This window comes from Zootermopsis nevadensis, unplaced genomic scaffold (genome assembly GCF_977971745.1).
Source record: "Zootermopsis nevadensis isolate Lab colony 2312 unplaced genomic scaffold, Znev_1.0 Znev_ptg000030l, whole genome shotgun sequence".
Classification (NCBI taxonomy): Eukaryota; Metazoa; Arthropoda; class Insecta; order Blattodea; family Termopsidae; genus Zootermopsis; species Zootermopsis nevadensis.
In genome coordinates this window covers 1,568,054-1,592,310 of record NW_028259162.1, presented here as the reverse complement: position 1 = coordinate 1,592,310, position 24,257 = coordinate 1,568,054, and the positions used below count along the sequence as shown (strand labels likewise).

General features: G+C 41.7%; 1 protein-coding gene across 6 annotated transcripts in view; it reads right to left on the bottom strand.

Annotated features, from left to right (window-relative positions):
• LOC110827779 (uncharacterized) overlaps positions 1-24,257 on the bottom strand; it is a 479,277-nt gene that overhangs the window by 6,181 nt on the left and 448,839 nt on the right. For all 6 annotated transcript variants that reach the window (XM_022059773.2, XM_022059774.2, XM_022059775.2 and 3 more), the window contains exons 3-10: positions 8,647-8,748; positions 8,058-8,186; positions 7,417-7,567; positions 6,848-7,234; positions 6,033-6,171; positions 4,767-5,540; positions 3,418-3,881; positions 240-1,843 (exon numbers count right to left, since the gene is read on the bottom strand). In XM_022059773.2, the coding sequence (XP_021915465.2) occupies positions 240-1,843; positions 3,418-3,881; positions 4,767-5,540; positions 6,033-6,171; positions 6,848-7,234; positions 7,417-7,567; positions 8,058-8,186; positions 8,647-8,748 (3,750 nt within the window). The remainder of the gene's footprint in view (positions 1-239; positions 1,844-3,417; positions 3,882-4,766; positions 5,541-6,032; positions 6,172-6,847; positions 7,235-7,416; positions 7,568-8,057; positions 8,187-8,646; positions 8,749-24,257) is intronic.

Here is a 24,257-nt window from a genome sequence, read left to right as displayed (position 1 = left end):
AAGAAACGCAGAAGTTGTTTTTTGAGGAAATCAATACCATTCAATGAGAGCTTCAGATAAAGCATTGGCTGTGCTGGACCAACACAAATCAACGTTAAATTTTATCCCGACGTCCACGACAATCTCCAGTACAAAATTACATCAGCACCACTGGACGTGAGCAATCGACAAACATAATTCCCCTTACACAATTTAATTTCTGGCATTCTGTGAAAAGAATTTATTTCAACTGCGCTTACCTTTGGAACTATCCCTCTTCCCCGGACAAATAGGTACCTCTGCTTCAGCCGATGATGATTTGGCTGGTATTTTAACATTCTGGAACTGGAAGCTGATTTCCCGGAGAGGGTCCACAGATTTGGAACGTCTAGGCAGTGACGCATGTAGACAGTTGGTGAGGGGCATGCCAGCATGGTGCCTTGCCTGCAATGCATGGTGGTGCCTCCTGGTAGACATGGACGTTGTCAGCGGTAATTCAAACTCAGCAAAGTCTGCACCTCTGTGCTTGAGCGAACCGGTCGACACACCCGAATCATTGGAACTTGAAGAGTCCCGGTTGTTACCCGACTTGCAGGGGACACTAGACGAGCGTCGGATATGGACGGCCGCCGATACCGATGACCCAGTCACTGGAGGCTGTTGTGCGTCTACTAGACATTCCCTGACCAACGTTCTCAAGGAACCACTTCCACTGCTTGTGCTTGTTACATCTTCTCCTAGCGCTTCAACTTTTGGGGCCACCAGAGTTGAATCTGCTTCAACTGCTTCAACACCGGTGCTTTCCGCCTGCCTGGTTGATACATCGAATGTTTCCTTCTGACCAAGACTTTCATCGGGGAGAAGAGCTGGAGGCTTCTGGCCACAGACTGAGTCGCTAAGCTTTGAATGTGATGAAGAAATATCTCTTTCCTTTACTCTACAATGTTCGAGATCTTCAAGATCATCCAGGTACCTAGACGAGTCAGCAGAACTTGACCTGCGTCTGCTGGCAACGTGCAGCCTCTGACTCTCATATCCAGATTCGTGTAAAAGTCGTCGCAGGTAAGGGCTATTGGTAGAGTGATTCATCATCATCATTGCAGATCCTGGAACTCTTGGGAACTCGGAAAATGACCGTTTTCGACTTCTATCCACTGCCGGGCCGATCGGACCCGAAAGGCTGGGGATACTGGCGGACTTTTCAGAGGGGAGACCTGCTCTGTCCATTCTGAGCTTCAGCATGTCTGCCTTGCTGCAGGAGGCACTGGTGATGGGAGACATGGGCAGGTAGCCTGGAAAGTTCTTTCCGTGAGTCCTGGCCGCTTCAGAGGAGGAACTCACATTCTTAGCTGGTTCCATCATCAGATAGTCATCCTGTTTACAGGTGCTGGCCTCAGCACTCTGCACCAATGCAGATGTTTCCCCCGCAGCGTCAACCGCACCGTCTTCTATTAAGGGCTGCTGCGGAATTTGCCGGGGAGAGTACAGGTGACATGCGTGGCCACACTTGTTACAGAACTTCACCCCATTCGAGACCGTGTACAACGCAGACTCCTCCGTCTCTAAAACTTCTGGTACTGGTGGTTCACCAGACTCTGTGGCTTCTTTGCTGATACCGACTCTCTGCAGGAAGTCCTTGGAGTTCTCGTAGTATTCGAGTGACTGAGCAAAATCAATATTTTCATAGTCCAGACTGCAAGCGACAGAACCGCAGCTTTGCGGATCCTCAGACGTGGGTACCGCCGCATTTCCGCTGGCCTCCACATTGACGTAGTTGGAGCCATCCGGCTGCGAAGTGCTGTCCGCTTGTTTCTGAGGGCAGTCGTCTTGGTGGGGTTGCTGTGATGGACAGGAGCACTGCCGCCTGTAATCAAAGGTATTTGCGTCACACGACTGAGCTCCGACAGCGGACGAAAACAATGGTCTTGCTCTACGATACCCACACTTTCACTGTAAGAAGTCACATGGAGATCTACTGAATCAATTTTTTTGTTGTTATGAATTGTGAATACAAAAATTCTTTGTGCTCACATTAATTTAAAGTACCTGCTGATTTATAAGAAAGCTTAAGAGGTTTGAAATTTACGCGGGGGAATACAGAATAACTGAATTCATATTCCTGATATTTTAAGTACGACGCGTAACGCTGAACTGGCAAGAGCATTAAAGTCATGATGAAATCATGAAGTGAGATTAGACAAAGAAACATGACAAAAATTATAGACCTGAAGTTTTTGGAAAAGTGACAGGTTTCAGACAGTTTTTGACGATTTGATACGTTTATACACACGTTCGGTTAGGCTCGGATAGGTCGGTTAGGTTAGGTTGGGGAAAGTTTGCTTTGGGTTAGGTATTAATGAGTATCCACTTATCTGCGACCTTCGCCGTGACAGTTTTAAGTCACTACGCTCATCGTCCGTTGCATCGACATCTGTAGTAATCCTGACACCTATCTCTCATATTCCCAAACGTCATCAGAAACCTGTCACAAGCCCATCAGAAGCAGTCACGAACAAAAACAAAACTTTCACCTCAGACAAGGATGCGATTTGAAGGCAAAGGAAAGCAAATGAAAGTACGATGAGAAGATGAAATAAATTCAAAAAGTAAATCTAATACTTTTGTGGTGACGTTCAATTTCCTTGTGTTCTGAGGTCGTAACTTCTTAAGACTGTACTTGGGCCTGATTGAACTAGGGGCACATTACGATAAAATATAGATTAGTAACGCGAATGGATTTTTTTTTACCTTTTGTTTAAAATTCAATTTGATTCTTCACTCTTTCTCAGAAAAATGAGAAAGCAGTTTTCCTTGTCAGCTTATCTGAAGACGGAAAAAAGTAATTGCCTTTGCGATAAGATACAAGCTGCTTCAGACACGCAGCGGCTCATAATAGACAACCACCGCTCCATCAGTTTAAGAAAAAAAAATATTGGTTATCTCCTTCTGGTCCACTGAACAATAAAGTTTTTATGGCTTGGGGAGGAGATCGACTGCTCTGGGTTTGTCTCCCATTCAGGAAACTGGCTCCAAGATGTATCCAGACTTACGTACCTGATCCTAAACACAATTCTTTTGAACCCACTGGCATACAATTAACTTTTGTGTATTTATTTAGTGTTCTGTCTGACGACAGGTCCATATGAACAGGATCCTTCCATCCTTTTCTCGGACTGGGACCTGTTCATATACGTTCTTGGCAGATGATCCAGAAGTGGTTTGCCATTGCCTTCTTCTGTGTGTGAATGGAGTAATCGTTGGGATGCCACGGAGGAAAACTCCGTGTTGCCTAGACCACGGCCTTGCCCAACACAAGTTATAAATTCGGGCACCGCCGGGAATCGAACCCGAGACCCCCAGGATTACAAGGCCAGCGTTCTAACCGCTTGACCACCGTGGCTCTACGATTAAGTACCACGATTTTCATCCGTTCCTCACCTGTTGGCCTTAGTGGACTTGTCGACAGTCGCGTAGATGGCGATCTCCCCACTGGGGTACATAACCGGCATCTTGCCCTCGCCGCTGAGCTTCACCTTGTGAATAGGAACGCCGGTGTTCTCCATGCCGTTCCCGCGTCTGCAGTACGGCAACATCATCCAGTTCTCCGCCCAACACATGACCCGCTGGCACGGGCATTCCCCGCCTTTCGAGTCCTCGACCGCCTCCGCCTTGGCCGGCATCGCCGGCTCCGCTCCCAGCGACTTCTTGGCGTATTTGATGACGCAACCGCACGGTTTCCTCAGGGTCATCGCCGCGGGAGGGGTGTCGTAGTTGCCGTATTGCGGGCCGCTGACTGACGCTGTCAGATACTCCTTCACGTTCTTTGGCGTGTCGTAATATTCCTCCGTGGTTATTGTCATCCTACTGTGAGCGTCTCCTAGCTTTGGGTCATCTTTCGAATCCTGTGACAACAGATTAGTTTTAAACACCAAAATCCATTATATTCTCACTCCACATCTTAATTAAACTCTACTCAAGTGGTCCTCAACGCGGTGTCCGCGTTGATACGGAAAGAGGTTATACTGAATAATGAAGGCCGTTCAACCATGAACATTATAAAATCGGAGCGCAGATCTCGACTTACTAACGCCCATCTTGACGATCGTTTGCGAGCAGAGACATCATCCTACACTCCCAAATTTGAAAAAGTAGCCGATGAAATGCGGCCCCAAACATCGCACTAACCTCCCACTTGAGTAATAATAACTGTACTTATAAAACTACGTATTTTTGATCGCGTAGTCGTGTTGTTTTGCGTATTATTTGGTGTCCATATTTTATTTGTCCAGAGAAAATAAAAATTTGGCTTCATCGGTTGGTACCCGCCACGATCTCATAAACTCTCAAATGTCCCCGTAGGCACAAAAAGGTTGGGAACCGCTGAGCTACTCTGTATTTGAGATTTATAATTTTCATTGCAGCGAGGATAATTTGTCTGGGGTCGTCGCGTCATGTAGACTCGTAGGTTGATAAAAAGGTTTTTAGAACAAACATACTGTCTCCATCTTCAGGGCTGAATTAAGGGTGAAAACAAATCATCTATTCAATATTTATTATCCTGCTGCACCGATGTTTTCCAGATCCCTGAAGTATTTATATTATAATATTAAAAAAGATACTTTTTCATAAAATAATTTTTTTGTTTTCGAGACGATAATTATGAATTTGTAATGTGATGAAATGTAGCCATTTTTAGGAAAGTACGTAATTAATCGCGTTTACTTCGGCACGGCCTAAAAATTTCTCACGTCAAAATACGCGACGTACGGCCGTAAAAGTGAACTCACCCTAGGATACGACTGCCCAAGCAATGGCTTTGGAATATCGTAGTTTTCGTAGGGGTTGATATCCACCCTCTGCTGATGTTGAGGGTAGTGGCACGTGCAGATTGCGACAGGATGCTGCTGGACCAGGGGTGGCAATGGCATAGGAGCCTTCTTGACTTTCTTCTTGCTCGGCGAGTCCGAGGCGTTGTTTGCGGTCGACATCTGAACCGGTTTCGGAGGCCTTGACGGTGGACAGCACTGACATCTACAGCCCTCCGACAGACTTATCGCCGGTGGGTGTGAGGACAGTCCGCTGGCAGGATTTGACGGCATAACCGGTGGAGTTTTCGGGCTTTTTGGAGGTATCGGCGGATGTGTCGAGGTTATAGTCCGGGGACGGTCGTACCAGCAGGACTCACTTCCTCCGGGAGGTGCAGACACGGGGTTGGCGAACCGTGGGACAGAGTACTCAGAATTCCCGCTGCTGCCGCCACTTCCGTGCGATGACAGCGACATTCGGTCGCAACTGGTATTAGAACGGGGGTGGTTGTGGTGGGGATGGTGGACGTGGTAGTGGTGCTGGCAGGGGTTGGAGGGCGCAGGTATGTTTGTCGCATTGTCCATTGTCCAGGCAGGGCTGAAAGGGGCTCCAGTGGGGGTATTGGTATTAGTAACAGTGGATGACCTTGACATGGACGGTGCCCCCAGCTTGCTGATACAGCTAGCACAGCGCTCTAAGCTAGATGGCATTGCGCGGCGGTCCATATCTGGCGCCACCAGAGACCAGCCAGAATCCTACAAGGAACAGTTCCATAGTTTAAAAACTGCATTGGGAGGATAATATTAAAATGTACTAAAATATTCAAGATTATTAAAAATGACAAATGAGATTGGCGAGTATGCAGAATCTGAACACGCGATCTTGATCACGAGATTTCAAGGGATGACATATTGGAATTTTAGTAACAGATGGAATGATAATATTAAAATATATATTGAAGAACGAGGGTTTAACTGTTGATGTGGCAAAAGATCTGTCATGACGCACTTTACAACAATTTCAAATGCTCACAGAACATTTGTAATAATAGATCATAAGGATAAGACTGATCACGACGTAATTTAAGGTATGATTCACGAGATCTGGACAAGATAGTACACTGCTGTAAATTTTCACAAATGTATGCACCACTACAACACAACCTGTAAAAGTAATTTTCATATAACAAATATATAAAAATATATATAAAAAATAAATTTAAAAAAAAATAAGCAGAAAGAACGTACCTGATGCTGAAAATGCTCTGGGAGTTCCGTGACTGACGTAGTATCGCCACAGCCATAGTTGCTGTCTAGGTCTGCATGGTGGTGCCCCGCCGCGGATTCCGCTGAAGACCAGAAAGGCGAACTACTGCCTCGATGAACCCTATTGTTTTTGTTGATATAAAAGCGAATTTATTAACTGGTTTGGATAATTAGTTAATTAAAACATCGCATATGTTTCAATTTCAACTTCACCCATGAAAATAATGCGGTAGAACACGATGAATCAAGCAATCAAATTAACTCAATTATAATTTTTAAAGCGAGAGTGTATAAAAGCATCATAATGGCGCCGTGCAGCCACAAAATTTCAAAATGTGTTAACGATATTATAGTACTTTGTCAGATAACACGGTAACAATTCCACAAGTTTTATTTCAGGCAGGAAAACACTGACTAAGTCATATTTACATTAGTCGTACCAACATAAAAAGTTTCGTGAGTTGGTATAATCTTTGGCAAAGAAATTACATGTCATCGAAATACTGAATCTGTAATAACGAAGCCGATGCCATCTTCACGCCAACACTAGAACTACAAGGAAGCCACTTATAATTCTTTTCCACATGTCGTATTTTTATCATTTATCGATATACTTTCATCGTTAGAATTATTATAAAAGTAACTGTTAATTAAAATGGTGTAATGTATAATTTAATAAATATCTGCAGGTGTGATAAAGGATCTGAAAGGAAATTAACTACGTACAAAACAACAAGAATGAAAAGGCGAAAATGCAACGTGTTTTAAAGCACGTACGTACATCCCATCTGTCTCACCTGCAGGGGCAAAGTAAATCCTCGGCGCTGGGGTGTCGAGACGCGTTGAGGACGCTCTCGGTCGCCGAGCATGCGCAGCAAGGATCTCCCTCGCTACTACAGAACAGACTGCGCGTCATGTCGGCAGATGGCAGCACATGCTGTTGGAAGGACTCTGTACAGCTCAGGTCCGAGTGCCTCGAATGGATCTGCTTGCGAGGACTGTCCATGGCAGACATTTTCCTGGACACGGGTCTCCGCCTAGTGGACAGCTTCCCCTGAGCAGCTAGCTGGAAGGTCTGAGTGATTTCTACACCCTGATCTGTCACACAGACATGGAGGCCTTCGCCCCTACCACAGCGCGATCCACCCTCGAAACAGAATCGTCCCTCTACCACCCCATACCGCCTAAAACAGATCAAGATAGGAACTCAAGCAAGGGGTTGCCACGTCTTGGTACAAATGGTTTTAATTTCTGGGGTGCTTTGCTAACCCCTTACACTTTTCTTGCCTTTAGACCATCCCGGAGGAGGAGATAGCTCCCATGACGTCACCCCGAACTACCCCCACACCCGTGCTCATCGACTCACCTCAGTTGTCCGATCTCCCAGAAGCCGATGAGTCGGGGTGGAACTCCGGTGGTGATGCAGAACCGCTGATCCTGTATATGGAGTCTGGCAGGACCGGTGGATATCTTCGCCTTTGGTGGCGCTGACGTGATCTGTATCAAGAACTGTTGATCTGTCGAGAAAAAATCATGTGTGATAAATTCCCTTCACACCCGGGTGTCACAGTTCAAGTTATTATGACGTCACGCTGCCTCTGTTTGCCCTAAAGGACCAGACACGTGACAGTCTTCGCCGATTCCTCAAATGGAAAGCAATTCTTCTATTTTACTCGTACGTTCTCTGTGTGTGGTCGATTTTCGAGTGTATCTAAAAAAAAATACGTTCTGTTTAGTTTTGCAAATCCTATACTAGGTGGCGCTAGTATAGATATTCCACCATCTTTACAGCCTGTTTATCTCATACCAGTTTCGTTGTCCCCCCACGCCCAATCCACAAGTTATCTTCAAATTACGATTCGGTTAGATATATACAGAAATTAACACCCTTCTGGCTCACATATTCACGACGATTTCACTGCTATGCCGTAAACTGCAGGTCAGAAATTGTCAAATTAGTAATCTGGGCAGTTTCAAAGAACGTACTGAAATGTCTCCTCCACTTACCTTCTCCTAGGTTGCTGGAAATCTTCACCTGCCATTGGATCAGCCGCTCTCTGGTATCGAAGGCAAGAATCACAGTCACGTCCTGGCATATTATGGCGATCGTGTTGGATTCCTTGTCGAGCGTGAAACCTGCAGTCAAGGAGTACGATTTTCCAACTTCTAACAGTTTCTCACTGACAGTCACAAAAAAAATGAAATTTTTAAATAAATGTGTCGCATTTACAGTAATTTCGACGTGCCCTCAAATTTAAACGCAAGCACCAAAGCACAACATTGCATTTCACTTTACCGTCTAGTTTATACGTCACAATACGTAAAATGTCGAGTTACATACGTAAGCAGAGCCTTGTCCTAAGAATGATATTTTCTGTCAATATACCACTGTCGTAACGTAGATATTTTTTTTATCTTTTAATCGAGATATCTCGTGAGTTAAAGAATTGAAAGGGTTAATAACCCACCCCCTCTCGGATGTTTATGGTTCCCAATTTTGTGTTGTATTTCGTACTGATTTCAAATGTTAACGATTAATGACAAATTACATAAACGTGTTAAGGCATTTAACTCCTTTGTGCTCTAAGACACTCACCTGACTCCACGCCCAAGAAATGCTGGAGGGACAGGGATGCCTTGGTCTGTCCCTGCTTGTAGCGATCCTTGCTGTCCCTGTAAAGCTGCAAGTGTAGACAATCTGGAACAGATAAACGTCGTTAACACACTTGAATACTTTGCATGCATTTGTTATTTCAACTGCTACTGATAAACACGAAAGGATAAAAATCGAAGCAGTTCAGTTGCTAGACAAAAGATGGAGTTTACCCATGCGGAAGTTTTGTGACAATTCTGAGGAGCGTATTTTCAAAAAAAAAGTTTAAAATTAATTTTATGTACGTATTTTGAATATAAGTGAATCGGATAATATGCCATCTGTCCAGCGTAACAGTTTTTACAGATCCATAATTCATACTTCTGCTATCTATAAACTGGCTGTTTAGAAGTAAACCATTGGGCAGGTTAACTCAGCGGCAATGCGACCGACTGACGCATTCGTCACGTCTCTATATCATTATCGACATCTGCTAACTTATTTATTTTCTACCTCATAAATCCCAAGCTTTAAGTACGCCAAGAGACCCTTGTAAACCATATAGATAACAGGATAATATTAAAATGGAATAAATAGGGTGTTTTTGAAAATGTATATTAGATTTATCTGAATAAATATAGGGTAATGGAGCGGGATTTTGTGAAGGAAGTAATGAAAATTTAACAGATTTTATAAAATCATCATAAGTATATATTCGTGGTGGGACGTCTTACGCAATAGATTAATTATGTAGCTCTTTTGGATACCCCTGAATATGGACATATTTTTCAGGGATATAAAAGTAGAACATAAAGATAATACAAATTTTTGCAACATAATCATCCTAAAGACAGAAGTGGAAATTATTTATTGTAACCTGAAAATTATATTCTTCCCAACAAATGGCGTTATTAAAACGCCCCCAAACCAAAAACGCAATAACGAGTGGGCAGTTCTGATGGGGTTTTTTTACAAGTACTATTTTCTAATTGTTCAATAAGACATGCATAATTAAAGCTGAAATTTCTGGGAGACAATTTTCATCATGATGTTTCCAGACGGATGAAAAAGAAAGGATTTGTAAAGGAGGAAAATGAACTGCTATCGTATGCTGCAAAAGGAATTTGTCTTCAGAGGCGTCGAAGCGAGAATTTACTTACAAAATGGCTCGAGAATATTGCAACAGCAGAAGAACGTGAAGCGATTAGCATAACTCTGTTCTTCGCCTGTCGCGTGTCGTCTGTCTTGTAACTTTGTGCAAATCACGAAACACCGAAATGTTAAGACGGCGACTGGCAAATGCACGTTACTATATCAGTTAGCAGTTGAAATTCGGCGAACAGGATTACTCGCATGTAAACAGAACTCAAGAGGAAAATTTCCACTGAAGGGTTTGTCAAAAGTTTTAATATCCGTTAATCTGCAGGAATTATTAGCGAATGTCAATTAACGTAAAGGAACTTAACCCACAGCTGGTAAAAAAATACTCCATGGATACTAAAATATGGGTCTAGAAATTATACAATCACGACAGAATTCAGACGTCCACGTTAGCAACACGTCTTTCACGAAAAAAGACTTTCAAAAAACATATTTTAGGAACACAGACATTATGTATCACCCTATAATGCTTAACCTTTCGAAGGTAATTTTGTTGAAGCAATGGTAAGCTGCTGAGGATGGATTTCATTCCTTCCATCCAAATAACTTTCATCCTAATGTCAGCTCCCTGACAGGGCAACTAATGACCTGTGAAGCAAATCGATTAACTGCAAAAAAGATTCCATAATGCCGCAGTTATTGTCAAGCTTGCAACAATCAGCTTATCATAACTAACGCAACCCAGGACAGTCCTCCGTCAGATACTAACAGTCGCTAAGCTCGTCAGAAAATTATTAACCACGAAGTTTCATTACAATGTTCATAACAATCAGCCACTGGACTCTTATCATGAAACATAAAACAAATCTTGTAATCGTCACACGCTGTTTCTATAAGGTCCATTTTAATATTATCTCCGTATCGACGATCAAATGTCTTCAATATCACAGCTGAAGCGAAGCAGCCGCGTTATGCTGGAGACGCAGCGGAGTATCAGTTCTACCAATCTTAATTACGGGCAAAACTTTCTGCAGTAAATTCGAGACGTTAAGCAGAGATAACTCTGAGAGAGCAAAAATCCTCTTTCCTGCGTTTGGAGGCTGGATAATCGTGGTACATAGCAGCTACTGTGATATAACCCTCCCAAATTATCATGTCTACGCTCCTATCCTTTTCTGAGCATTATTTTTTAAATATTGTATTCTTTCCTTCTACTTTTTAACTTTTCTGTCATATCCTCTGTTATGTCTTACTCTATTTTGTCATTTCAACTTTTCATCTTCCCTGTACCAAGTTACTTTCACACTACGTCTTAAACATATTTTCTCCTCATTGTCGAGTGCCATGACTGCGGTAAACCTTGATAAGCAACCCGCCATGATGTGACGCAAACCTGAAACAATCTCGCATCAGCATTACAGTCGCCTTCACGTACCGCTAGAGTGATCTACTTGTATCAAGGGTGTGTTCTGAAACACTAGCAGATATTTGCATGTGTATTGCTTTTCACTGTCGGCCGTCTCCTAGACAACAGGATTTAATATTCATTGCTGAACGTTCTTTGCTAACACAGACCCTGTAATTGGAAAAAGTTTGTTTTATAACCTAATTTGATAGCAGTGGAAATAACTTCGTCATCTTTTACGAGCAATGGATTTATATGTAGTTCAGTAAAACAATTGTCCACAGCTCAGACACGGTCTATCGCTCGACAACGGAATGGGATTCAATCCGGGTCTTTATCTGATGAAGAATAAGTAATGGATAAGCTTGCTTCAGACATACCCAGGGCCCACATATGAATAATATGCGAGGGACGGGTCCCATATGACACTGTATAAAATTAAATTTCTTTAGTCGTCTATTTTGAACAGCAGAGGTTTAGGATAAACCAGTCCTAGGACCAGTTAACAAGACATTCAACGGTACTGTCACCAACTGAGGTTAGTTAAGTACCCGTATACTTCGTTAATACATTCGTTAATTTATCAATTAATTCTCTTTAGATATATTTTATCCTTTAAGTCACTTAGCCAACTCTTTATTAATCCTTGCTTTCATAACTTTATCACTTCCGTTCTCCATGAATTAATTCACTAATTCAACAATCTAGTCACTCCTTTAATTAATTATTAATTCGCTTATTCATTCACTCTTTCATTAATTTATAAATTTCTTCCTTCAAAGTATATCCATTCCTTTATTTACTAAGTAACATTCATGTCTCAACTTATTCATACCAGAATACGTTAACACAGATGTGTTGTCCTACATTTCCCTCACCAGAAGGTACATTTTTCGAGACGCTGGCAACGTGTGGCAATACTCTCTCACAATGGGGCATGGCGTACCTTAGCCAAACTCTTATTATTCAAATCAGTGACTGTGAAATTACTGAAAAAACGAACAGAAAACAGCAAAACGGATTAAGTGAAAAAGAGAGAAAACAGAGGGACAAATAAGTTAGAAAATACAATAAATGTTCGCCCCCCCCCACACACACACACACAAACTCCAAGAACAATTGTCAGGGGTTGTAGTAATTAGGGAAATGGATGGGAGAGCGGTTGGCTACACTGAATTCCTACGAGGACGCTATTTGAAATCATTGACGCAATAAATAACAAGAGATGAGAGGATGAATTATGGTGTTCAACCCAAGCTTTGTCCAGACGCGAACATGGAAACTGTCCAGATTCCAGAATATAATTCTGGAACGAGAGAAAATTTGTGATTTTTATAAAAGCCTGTAAAGATCACTGACTCATCACACCGAATTATAACGATTCTGCTTCAACTCCAGACCGAATAAAAAGGAAGATGATCATGAATTATGAATAGGCAAGGACATGGAGTAAGTAGGCGATCAGGTTCAAGGTAATACCAAGACGTACTTGGTAAAACCACGAAAAATCTCAGCGAGGCCGGTAAGACAGGCAATTGAACTTGGAACCTTCCGAGGTAAAGCCTACAGTGTTACTACAGCAACGGAGAAGCCGGCGTATGCAACAACTCACATTTGGGACAGACTTTCGCCTTTAAATTATCGAACTGCTGGACAGAGAACGCAGGCAAAGTGGATAAATAAACTGTAAGCTGAGTTCTAAATTAAACACCAAAATAGTTCGGGACGGCAAATTAAAAATTAATTCTTACTTCAGGTCCGTTTCATTCGAAACTCGTTTTTATAATCGACGTTCATTATATTTTGATAGCATTTATCATCATGGGGTACAAAATATCAGCCCCGTGGACTGTCTCATGGCTTCGAATTCCAGGGAGGACAAAACATTACCACTCTAACCCAGGAGGTGATCTGCTAACCTAGCGCATCAATTCCTTACTTGTCATCTGGGTTGTTCCTGAAGAAGGAAACACTATTTTCCTCCAAAAACACTACCTACAAGTCCACGCGACGTTATAACGTTAAGAGCATCACCACCATCTTTGCCGTCGTGAGAACCTCAAATCAACTGCACATGTTATTTAGGGTATATCTGAAGATCGAAAGCCTTCAGCTTAGAATAAGAAACGAGATGGAACGACTGAGGAAAAACAAGTAAAAGTCAGCCAGGATATCAGCTGCAGCAGCCGAGTTCTGGAATCATTCGTTATGCGACCGTATGTCAGAGGTTTGATTACGTCGCCTCATATAGAGAGGTTTGGAGTGCTCCAGCCAACTGGAAATGAGCGTATCTGCCATCCGATATCGGATCTCGTAATATCCCGGCTCGCAGCGTGGGGAGGGGGTGGGGGGGGGACGCTGTGGGCAGGAGAAGGCAAATTAGAATTAATAGATTCGTTCAAAAAGCTGTTAAGTTGTTTATTGTAACCGACAATTGAATCACGACATCCGGCCGTGATGTCACAGCCGTAGATGGCGTGTAAAGTTCCTTTCTCGTTTCATGACTAAAAAACATTGTTTCTAGAATCATCAAAATCGGAAATGTTAACGGGATTTTGTCAATAGATTTGAAGTCCTAACTGAACTAAATGCACTATAATAAAAATATATAAATAATTAAACACATTTAAATAATTATTCAATATATATATAACTAACAATCTAAACCAGGGGCTTTGAGGGACACGTGAGCTACAGAAATTCGTTCATAATGGCCACCAATAAGAGAGGATTCGAGGTTTTCACGGCGGTAAATCTGGCGTCTTTCTTTTGTTTCCAGAAGGCACGCATCTTCGATAAAAAGGGCTGTTTAACACAGAGTTTCCGTCGAGATTCTGCTACGCAGGATTCTGAAATGGATGATCAGGGATGCACAAAACATCAAGAAATGGTCGCGATGCTGTGGAAATTTCCACAACGATGACCCTGTAACAATTTGCTTATTCAAACTTCAGCCAGAAAACCGATCTATTGGGGCAGTTAAACCTCTCGTAACAGACGAAGGCAGGTTCTCACATCCCTCCTACAGCGATAATTAAATTTAGCCAACGCAGCCCTTGTCCAACTTGCAGGCAGGAACGTACTAATTATTAATTTGTATTTAATCAACTCGCATACAGACCACCAACAATTCTATGGCGCTGCTAAATGTGTGTTATCAGAAATGTTTGATTAGGCAGCCAGTAGGCCGAATACTTGCCCGTCTGTCGGATCGTAAATTGAATAGTTTCGTTCAAAAACCGCATAATTCTCCTACAGTCGCTCAGCTGTTCAATAAATACCTCCAGCCTCACATCCCAGTTTTCGTAATCCATTTTAATATTGTCCTCACTTGCTCTACAAGGCCTGTTAAGAGCTCGAACCGAGTTCCTTTCTGAGCCAGTCCGAAGGAAAACAGAAATATCAAAACCAGGAATAATTTCGGCACATGGGTTGTCTGAAATCTAGGAGCACGAATTTGTTCTCTGGGTTACGTTCTGCATCTCAATAAGCGAGAGTGACTCTTATCGATTTCTCGCCAAAGATAAACAACATCGATCATGTAAAGAAAATACAAAGATTCTTCCACAAAGAGATAATAGAAAGAGACTTTCGTAGTTCCTGCTAGTACTAGCCAAAACGCAAGATGGCGTTGTTCTTGGGAGCTTTCCTCCACAAAACAACACAATTTGATATTCAACGACGATAACAAGTCTTGCAGCTACTGCCACCAGGCGGCGACTCAGAAAACGTCTCCTGCCGTTAGTACAATCGAATGAAGATATCGAGACATCGATAGTTAAAATAATCGCATTTATAATAAACAGATCTGATCGATATGTTTCACTTCAAGCTGTTTCAACTGTAGATGTTATTATTTTACAAATGAAAATAAGAAATTACTTAGAAAAAACTGTTCATTGACAATTTCAAGATATGTACTATCGAGGATTTAGCCTTTAAAATAGGGAATTCAATCGATAATGGGAGTGAAAATTTCACAAACACAAGTTTAGAGCATTATCGCTATATTATCGTGTTTGGTAAAGTATTTAAAAGTGTCATTACGACATTATCCAATTAAAAAGGTACCCAAACAAACACGTGGTAAACTCCTATTGTGACGTCAGTGGAGCCATTAACAAAGGTCACATATGAAATCTCGGTGAAAGTGTCCTCTGCGTATTTTTCCTAACTTGTTGACGTCGGTATGTGTTGCCAGGTTACTATTTATTTTATGTGATGGCTGTCCGGCGGTAGACTCTTTGGTGGTGCGTAGTTTTCACATCTGCAGGTTCATTTGTTGGCCGAGAGGTCAATTTCTGTTTAATCTAGGTTGAATTGCTGCTTCGTTCATGAACACAACTTTCTCTACACACGTCGGAACGTAAAGTTAGCCGGAAACAATTCAGAATGGAATTCAATCAAACTCCACAAAGCCCTTGGACCCAGCCCACAGATTCACATCGCCGAAGCAGAAACACGGCCTAGGAAATCAATGGTAGTCGCTCAGACCAAAACGGGGTTCGACCCGCGTTCCATCTGAATACGAAGCTGATATTTGAGAATTTGTTTGTCGTCCAAAGGAGCGTAACAAACGGGCGGACGAGGACAGTTGGAGCTTGGATGGAGTCTGACGGATTCAGGCGCAAGTCTGTCGAGCTTGCATTTGGATTTAAATGTCCGGAATGCCACCAATTTGTGTATGAAAACACGTGGAATCCGGAACAAAAAGTCTTGGTTCTACATTCCCATTATTCAATACGAATTGTTGGGATTTTTACACGACTGTTGTCAAGGACGGGGGAGGGATATAGTATTCGAAGCCACGCATCGTATTGATTGGTGGATTCTAAACTAAAGCAATATGAGTTCAGGCTCTACACATAATGATGATTATGATGAACACAAAATATTAGTCGGAATTAACAAAGATAACTTAACTAGGCGAGCCTTAAAATTAAACTTGTATTCAACATCGTCATATCAAATAAATCTATTTGTCATTATTTCCATAATTATCTTTATAACTATCATTATAAGATAGTTTAGCTCCATCTTTATCATTGTCTTCAAAAGTATAGGCTTTTAATGTCTTGGGCGAGCAGTGGTTTTCTGATACTTCGACCTGTCTCGAACTAGAACGGATTTATTATATTTATTTAGTGTTCTGTCTGACGACAGGTCCATATGAACAGGATCCTTCCATCCTTTTCTCGGACTGGGACCTGTTCATATACGTTCTTGGCAGATGATCCAGAAGTGGTTTGCCATTGCCTTCTTCTGTGTGTGAATGGAGTAATTGTTGGGATGCCACGGAGAAACCGGGGAAGAAGCCCCCGGAGGAAAACTCCGTGTTGCCTAGACCACGGCCTTGCCCAACACAAGTTATAAATTCGGGCACCGCCGGGAATCGAACCCGAGACCCCAGGATTACAAGGCCAGCGTTCTAACCGCTACACCACCGGATTTAACCCTGCGCTAATTCAGACATAAATATGTTTATGATCTGTATTAAAATGCTGCACATAAACATGTGAACCAAGGTGTGTCGTACATGGGATTCCGTTTCAACACATGTAATGTTTATTCCACGAGGTTGCCTGCCTATTCGAGGTATGACGCATGCCTTAATGGCAATGACAGGGAACGCACATGTCAATATGTTCTTGCCTCGGGCCATCAACACGTCATCACAGCAGATGGGAACGCGGTGAACACCCAAATTATAAACTCACGATTCATGTACTAAAATTTATATTGGGGGTAGACCACAAATTCTCTCCCTACCAATTTCATAACTACCCTTCACTTACATTTTAAGCCTAGAAGCAAAGTGGCCTTAATCAATACGAAATTAGTAATTGATGTGTACAGAAAATTGTTCACTAACAAAAGATCTGTTTGTTTGTGAAAGGTTACGAGGGTTACAGGAACAACTGTCCAAACAAGTCGCGGTAAAAGTAGGGCCCGAGGGGGGGGAACGAAATTAGGAGGATAAGGGAGGGGAGAGGAAATGGGATATTAAATGAGAAACATGTGCAAGGCAACGAGCTCTATGAATATGCGACGAGGGTCATGAAATTTTAAGAAGGTTTCTTAGCACACAGCGGGGTGGGCGGGGTTTGGGTGGTTGAAGGTAAACATTTTAACCTCAAATGACCACTCAATCAGAACACGAGGGAGTCCTGTGAGAAATGTAAAATGTCTGTACTCTTATCGAGTTACAAGTCTGATTCGGTTACCTAGTTCGCCTTTCTTGAAAAGTATGAACTCGGATAGGTCGTAAGGAAAAACTTTGTATTATTTAACTCAACTATCTCCCGGAGGTACGAGTCCGCCACTGGACACTATCCTTGAGATAGCTCCACCTACATCCCACCCTCACAAGCTATTTCCCTAAGTCTCTTCCACCTCCCTTTCGATCTTTAAAGTAGAGGATTTACAACAGTTTCCTTCGCCAAAATTCTGTATGCATTCTTTGTCTCTTTCATAAATGACTTCCAGGTTTCACACTACCAACTGACCAGCAAAAATCACGTTCTTTTGCCGTCAAAAACGAAAGCATTGCGAATACCAGTTCACGAAACTTCACTTTCACGAGCTTTAATGCTGCAATATTAATGCGGTATGCTGTAATGTACCTTAGGAATATTTGTTTAAAATCTTGTCAGTCCAATCACAATAAAATTCGAACATTTCGATAGAGAATATCATTTAATATATTTTAAATATTTAAATGTTAATTATGGTAATATTTTAATATTTAATAGGAATTTTATTGTGATTAGACTGACAAGATTTTAAACAAATATATATTTATCACAATATGACGCAACTTTATCATCTCGTACCTTAGGAAATTAAAAGCTTTTAAGTGAAAATTCGTGTTATTTTTCTTGCTCAAATGTTGCACTGTATTCCCCTTAACAGCAAGTTCTGTACGCTGATCAAATAACTTGGATCTGTATTGGAACACTAATGCACACCTTCGTGCACTGTGAAGTATATTTTTCTCTCCACCGGTGAGATGTTTATGGAGCAAGATGCAATTACGACTCTCTTCAGATGCTGAATTACCCTAATTGCACGCCCTCACCTCCAGGATGGTAATACGTCACACTTCACATTTTATGAGACACGTAAAAAAGATGGCAAGGATGCGCACAAATCCTGCTATACCTTAAACCCATGAAGTTCCTCACTGATGATAGACAGGACACACAATCGATTTCTGCGTCTAAGGAAAATTTGGAATATCGATAATTACATATCTCGTATAATACCTATCGATATTAATCGAAAGTAAAATAACAAATAAACAAAAACAAAATATATAAACGGGAAAATATAACGTAAAAAAGCTTAGAAGTGGGGGGGGGGGAGACAAGAAAACACTAAAAGTTAAAAAATAAAAATAAAAACAGAAGAGACTAAAGGAAAAAGAAAAGATTTTGCTCAAATCGACTTGGTTTTATGGGAACAGACAAGTAAAAACACGACAGAAGTTCACCACAACCTTCGAATGTGCCGTGTTAAGTTTAAATAGTTCACACGAATAAAATCCCTTCTAAATTAGTCTTACAGAATGGACCCAGGTCAACGGAGACACAGGGAAGGAACACAGTCTTTCTAAACAAACTTTCGTTGAAATCGGTCCACAAACTTCAGAACTAAGGCCTGCAGACATTCCCCACCAGGAAAGTTCCTGTAATACTGATTTCATTGAGGCTTTTGAGGTGAAGCCTGGCGGAAAATTGTCTTAATACTTGTGCTGGCTGGAAAGCGGCAAAGAGCGTGTATTTCCTTTGAATAATTATTGTTCTGCCTCTCCCCTCCAACCCAAGACACACAACTGTTCAAATTAAAATCTTTGTGCGAGGGTAGTGATACACTGCTGCCATCTATGGCACAATCAATCGAAACTTACCGTACCAACGCTACGAACACGTCGAAGTTGATCTTCGTACTAGAACGTCGTATTAGCTTTTCGGTAGACACCGACCTTTCGGAGTAATATAATACCTCCATCTTCAGGGCTGACCTGAAGAGGGTGACAGCATGTTTGTACAAAATGTGGGTATCCACACGACGTCATAACTAAGAAAATCGCCATCTTTGCATCATCAGACGTTCTGAAAGCGCGACAGACTGGCTCTGACCTGCGCGTTTCACGTTAACACTACGTGCGGAACTGCCAAGTGGCACAGGTTTTATTAATTTTATTACATGTAATAAAAATGTTATGCATATTTTACCCCACGCATTTACCTTCATAACATGACAATTCAATTCGTTGCCAACTTTGGATCTTTAACACTAAACGAACTTTAAATACGAACCAACAGTTACGCCTGTCAATAAATACCACAGATTAAAAAAAAAAAAATAATGCAATGAGTGCCACCCATAAAGCCACGTCACCGACTGGACGAGATTAAAGTCTAGAAATCACGGGGGTTAACGCAAAACAAAATCAATATCACTAACAAATAAAACAACCATCAGCAGAATCCGATTGGTTCAGAGAATAATTTGCCACAGTTGTCATTCCTCTGGCCATGTAACGCAATTAAACACGCACAACATAAATGGCTAAACTGTATTTATATTAACCAGCGACCCATATCACAATAGAGTACACATTATTATTTACTACAATGCCTGACACGATAATTTAACTATAAATTGTATTTAAACTTTAAATAGTAATAGTACAATAGTGCATTCAGGTAATTAATCAACCTAAACGACGTTTGCTTGCATACAGTGAGGTTTGCAGCTCGCATCGTTATTAACTAGAAGGATAACATTAAGATGGATCTTACGGAGACAGGTTCTAAGGACACATGAACTAACGCTTCCAATGGTGGAATGTGGTTTCAGCGGTGATCAAACTTCGGGTTCTCCTTCAAGAGTTAGACTAGTTAATTACAACTCCTGATTTCGTAAAACGAAGAACAGAAAACTGTTAACAACAAGTTTAATATTATTGTGACATTTGAGTGTAAACGACATGTCGCAGTTAGCTAAAAAAAAAAAAATAAGACTGTAAAAATTGCAGGATTCAGGCGCCATATGTAATTTCCAATGTCCTTTCTGTTCTCAAGTGTACCGATGCGGAGACATTTAAAGAGATAACAAGTTGAGCAAAATCCCTGTCAGAAAAACAGTGGACTTACTCGTAAAATACGTGGCTTACACACAATGGCTTCTTGAAAAACTACTGAACTTACCTTTGATTTTGTAGACGCCCTGTCAGGGCGTCTCTGATCGGGAATTACGTGCGAACGAGAAGCGGGAACTGCGCTCCATACCAAGAGACACCCCCCCCTTTCAACCCCCCCTCCCCTCCCCATAAAACCTTGGCTGCGGTTTTGTCTTCCTTTTATTATTTTTTTAAATTCCAATCACAAGTTGGTAACCATGTTTATCTGTACGGGACAGGTCCTTCTGAGTACAGTCGCTGCAGCGTACAATGTTAACAAGTGTTTTCTTTTGCCCCCCCCCACCCCCGGGTTTGTCTGCAGAAAAAACAAATAAAAGAAAAAACGGTAACCGCTTGAATTTGAAGATTTCTTTTTTACTTACTTCCTCGTGTTTTATAATTCCACAAACATAAAGTCCTCTATCGATTTTACAGTACTTCACAGGAGAACACTGGGACATTAACTCAAGATACATCACAAAATGTTCTTCGTCCATCTCGTTATTTATTAAATTCGGGCAAGATAATATTCAAAATAACTGATAGGTTAAAGACTTAAATCATATGATTAACAAGAGAATTAAGTGATTAATCAACTAATTTTCCGGGCTTACTAAATGCCTCAAGACACCGTCAAACAGCAAACAGTCAAACCAAATAATCGTCTATAAAACTTTCTGCAGCCAACTACGTAACTAAGCAACCAGCTGATTGGCTGAATTGATGAATAAGGAAAAGAAACATTACAAAATACACTAACATAATTCGACTAATAAAATTACCGCCGTGCCAATGCGGCAACTTCTCCGACTCGCGTGTATGGCATTAAGTCTAAACGAAGTTCTGCAGGCGCGAGCAGCAAAGGACGAAGACGAAACCTCCCTACAATTATCTCGTTTGACGTCGATTTGATCACTCTAATAACATTTAGTGAACAATACGAACTGCAAAGTTCCTCGTAGCATGTAAGATGCTGTAACTTCTCTCACTCCTCTCAGAGCTGAGCTCTGAGTATGTTTCTTCTCTTAGTCAGAAAGCAACGTTCAGGAGCAGACAACTGGAGCCAACTTCAACGCCCACGCAAAACTAATTCAGCACCAACTTCCTATTTAGCAGACAGATGAATTCAGAAACGCGGCAAGAACATGGCGCCCTGATGATGGAGGCGGTAGACACCTCCGAAACGTTGGTCACCTTCCACCAGGCCACAGAGCGCAAGATCTCGGAAGGCAGCCATCTTCACAGTGTGTTCTTGAATATAATTTTAATTCGATGCGGTGGTTAGCAAATATTTGAACACTGACAATTTCAAGTGATTTATCAGGTCTCATATTACAATACTTTGTTTAACTCTGGTGTAGTCTCAAGTTATGCGCAGGTCGAGTGTAGGGTCTGGCCCTTATGCAGTACCTACGTGCAGTTTTGAATCGATTAGATGTGCCGAGCCCTTGTCCCCTTGTTATCAGCTTTCCCTTTGAGCGGTCGCCCGGCCTTCAGACCGCAAACAAGGCATCCCTCACTTTTGATGTTAACTTCTTGACTTCGTAGTTATTGCATTAGTCCGGGCGTACAAAAACATAAGAAAGAGACAATCGCAGGGCGCTGTGCGTCTAACAGAATGCGTGAATACACGCATTAACACACTTCACGCACTTTACAACAAGACCAACCCCTATGCTATTCCGAAAACCTTCTAAGAGCCGATATTTATACGGCCCAACAACTCTTTACGATATTTTCCAAGACATATTTTTAATATTATCCTCTGCACTAGTTTAGGAGGCCAATTTCAGTTGCCCCAAGGGCTCAGACCACTACTGGATTCACAATACCCTTCCATCTACGCTTACTTCTTCCATGTGGATGTTTCCTTTGTATCATTACAAAACTTAGTATGCATTTATAATTTAAATGCGATCTACATGCCCTGCCCATCTCATAGCGCTTTGTTTGATCTTATCCCTGTATTAAACACCATTGCGGCGCTTGGGGGGAGAGGATAAAGTTCCTAATCGTTCTTGACCTCGGCTCTGGATGAGGAGGGGTGAGTGGTCAGCGTCACAGAACAGAAGAAAAATATTTTTCCTCTGTCGGGGATTGAACAGCGGTCGTCAGACTGAGCTGCATCGTCTCCAGGCAAAAGTGATACAGACACTAGAATGTACATTAGTCCCTGGACATACATCGACTTCTAAATATATCTTTCTTTACGCACACTTAAATATAACCCAAATGTTTGCAGTTTGTCACATTTTTTTTTACATGTCGCTGCCCTTATAATTCCTATTTTGGACTCAAAACTTGTGAATCTTCTGTAAACAATCTCCTCCCTCCAATTCTGTCTCAAATAAAAATTGTACTTCCGCATATTTTAATCTCTATGGTTTTAAACATAACACCTCGAATAAAACTCGAAATCAATATTCGTAAAAGTACCACGCAGAGCGAGAGAGATTTTTGGGGGTGGGGTGGGGGTGTCTGGAGCAGCACGGTCGCGTTGAGCCCGGTTTTACATCACCTCATCACCCCACGCGGGTAAGGCATCAAAGAGCACCCCCCCCCCACCCCCCCGCAACCTGGCTGCCACTTCTTTAAGAACATGAAACAAACATGGGCTCCATTCGCTCACACTGGCGGCTTTAAGCCTTTATAAAAGAAGCCGGCGAGAGACTCGATGCAAAATATGAAACGACTATTACTTTTAGAATATGCATCCGCTGGTCCGTCGAACTATTTTCCATAATCCAATACCGCGTTAGAGCAATAAAAATACACTGAGGCACTTGACTGTCGGCGAAGTATGTGAACCTGCTTGGGTCTGTGGGTGACTAACACACGCCAGTTTTAAAAAAAAAAATTGTAAAGTTTGACAGGTTAAGAATCAGATATACCAAATGTTTTTATATTCTCAGATATAAAACGACTTTCATCTGAACAATTTCTCTGGAGCAACAGATAACTATTAAGGTCTTCTGTCTCGTTTCTCGTTCAACCAGGACGCTGATTATCGTCGTTATAACATCCTATCGATGGACCCCACACTGAACCCAGTTCACAATTTCAAGACATATATATAAATCAAAAAAAAATTATATTACTATCTACTGTCTGTCCTCGTCTTGTACGTGGAAGATTACACAGAGGTTTCCTCACCAAAATTCCATATTTACTCGTTTCTGAATTTAAAAAAAAATATATCTAAGAAAACTAACTTTGTTGAAATCTAAAGTTCGTGTCTCTGGACACGTTTTAAAATACAGGGACGACCCAAGGGACACACAAATTTTACATTTAGATTCCCGAGGAGTAAAAATATGACCACGACAGGCATGAAACTTTCCTTTAATTTTCCAGATTCTCTGACGATGAAGATTTTGAGGTTACGTCACAAAATACACTATATATACCATATTAATAGTCTCCCACGTCAGTTTTACACGGCTGTCCACATGAACTTTTCATGTTTCCGTATCAAAATTCTGAAAACATTTAATGTAATACCGTCAATCTACAAAGAACACATTACGGTCAACAATTGTGTTTAAACGTAACTGATATGTGTAAATTGCGAAGCTGGCGCTAATTTTGCAAGTGTTAATTGCCTGTATTAGCACGTGTGTCAGTTAAACCACCTCACAGGGAAAATGGCCGTCTAAACCACTTCACATTACCTAGATGCACCAACAGACGGCCTAGGCAGGGACAACGGCGACAGAAGAGACAGGCGAACGCAAACACAGTTGGTGTTGGAGTTATGCAACGTTTGATGGAAAAACCTTTGCAAAAGCGAGCAAACGGAACTTTCGAATACATCTCAAACAATGCAAATAAGACTTCCTGGGTCAGGTCTTTGTAAACAACCGCCTTGAATAGTGTCTCACTCTACCGAGAACTCTTGAGGGAGGAAGAAGATGAGCGAGC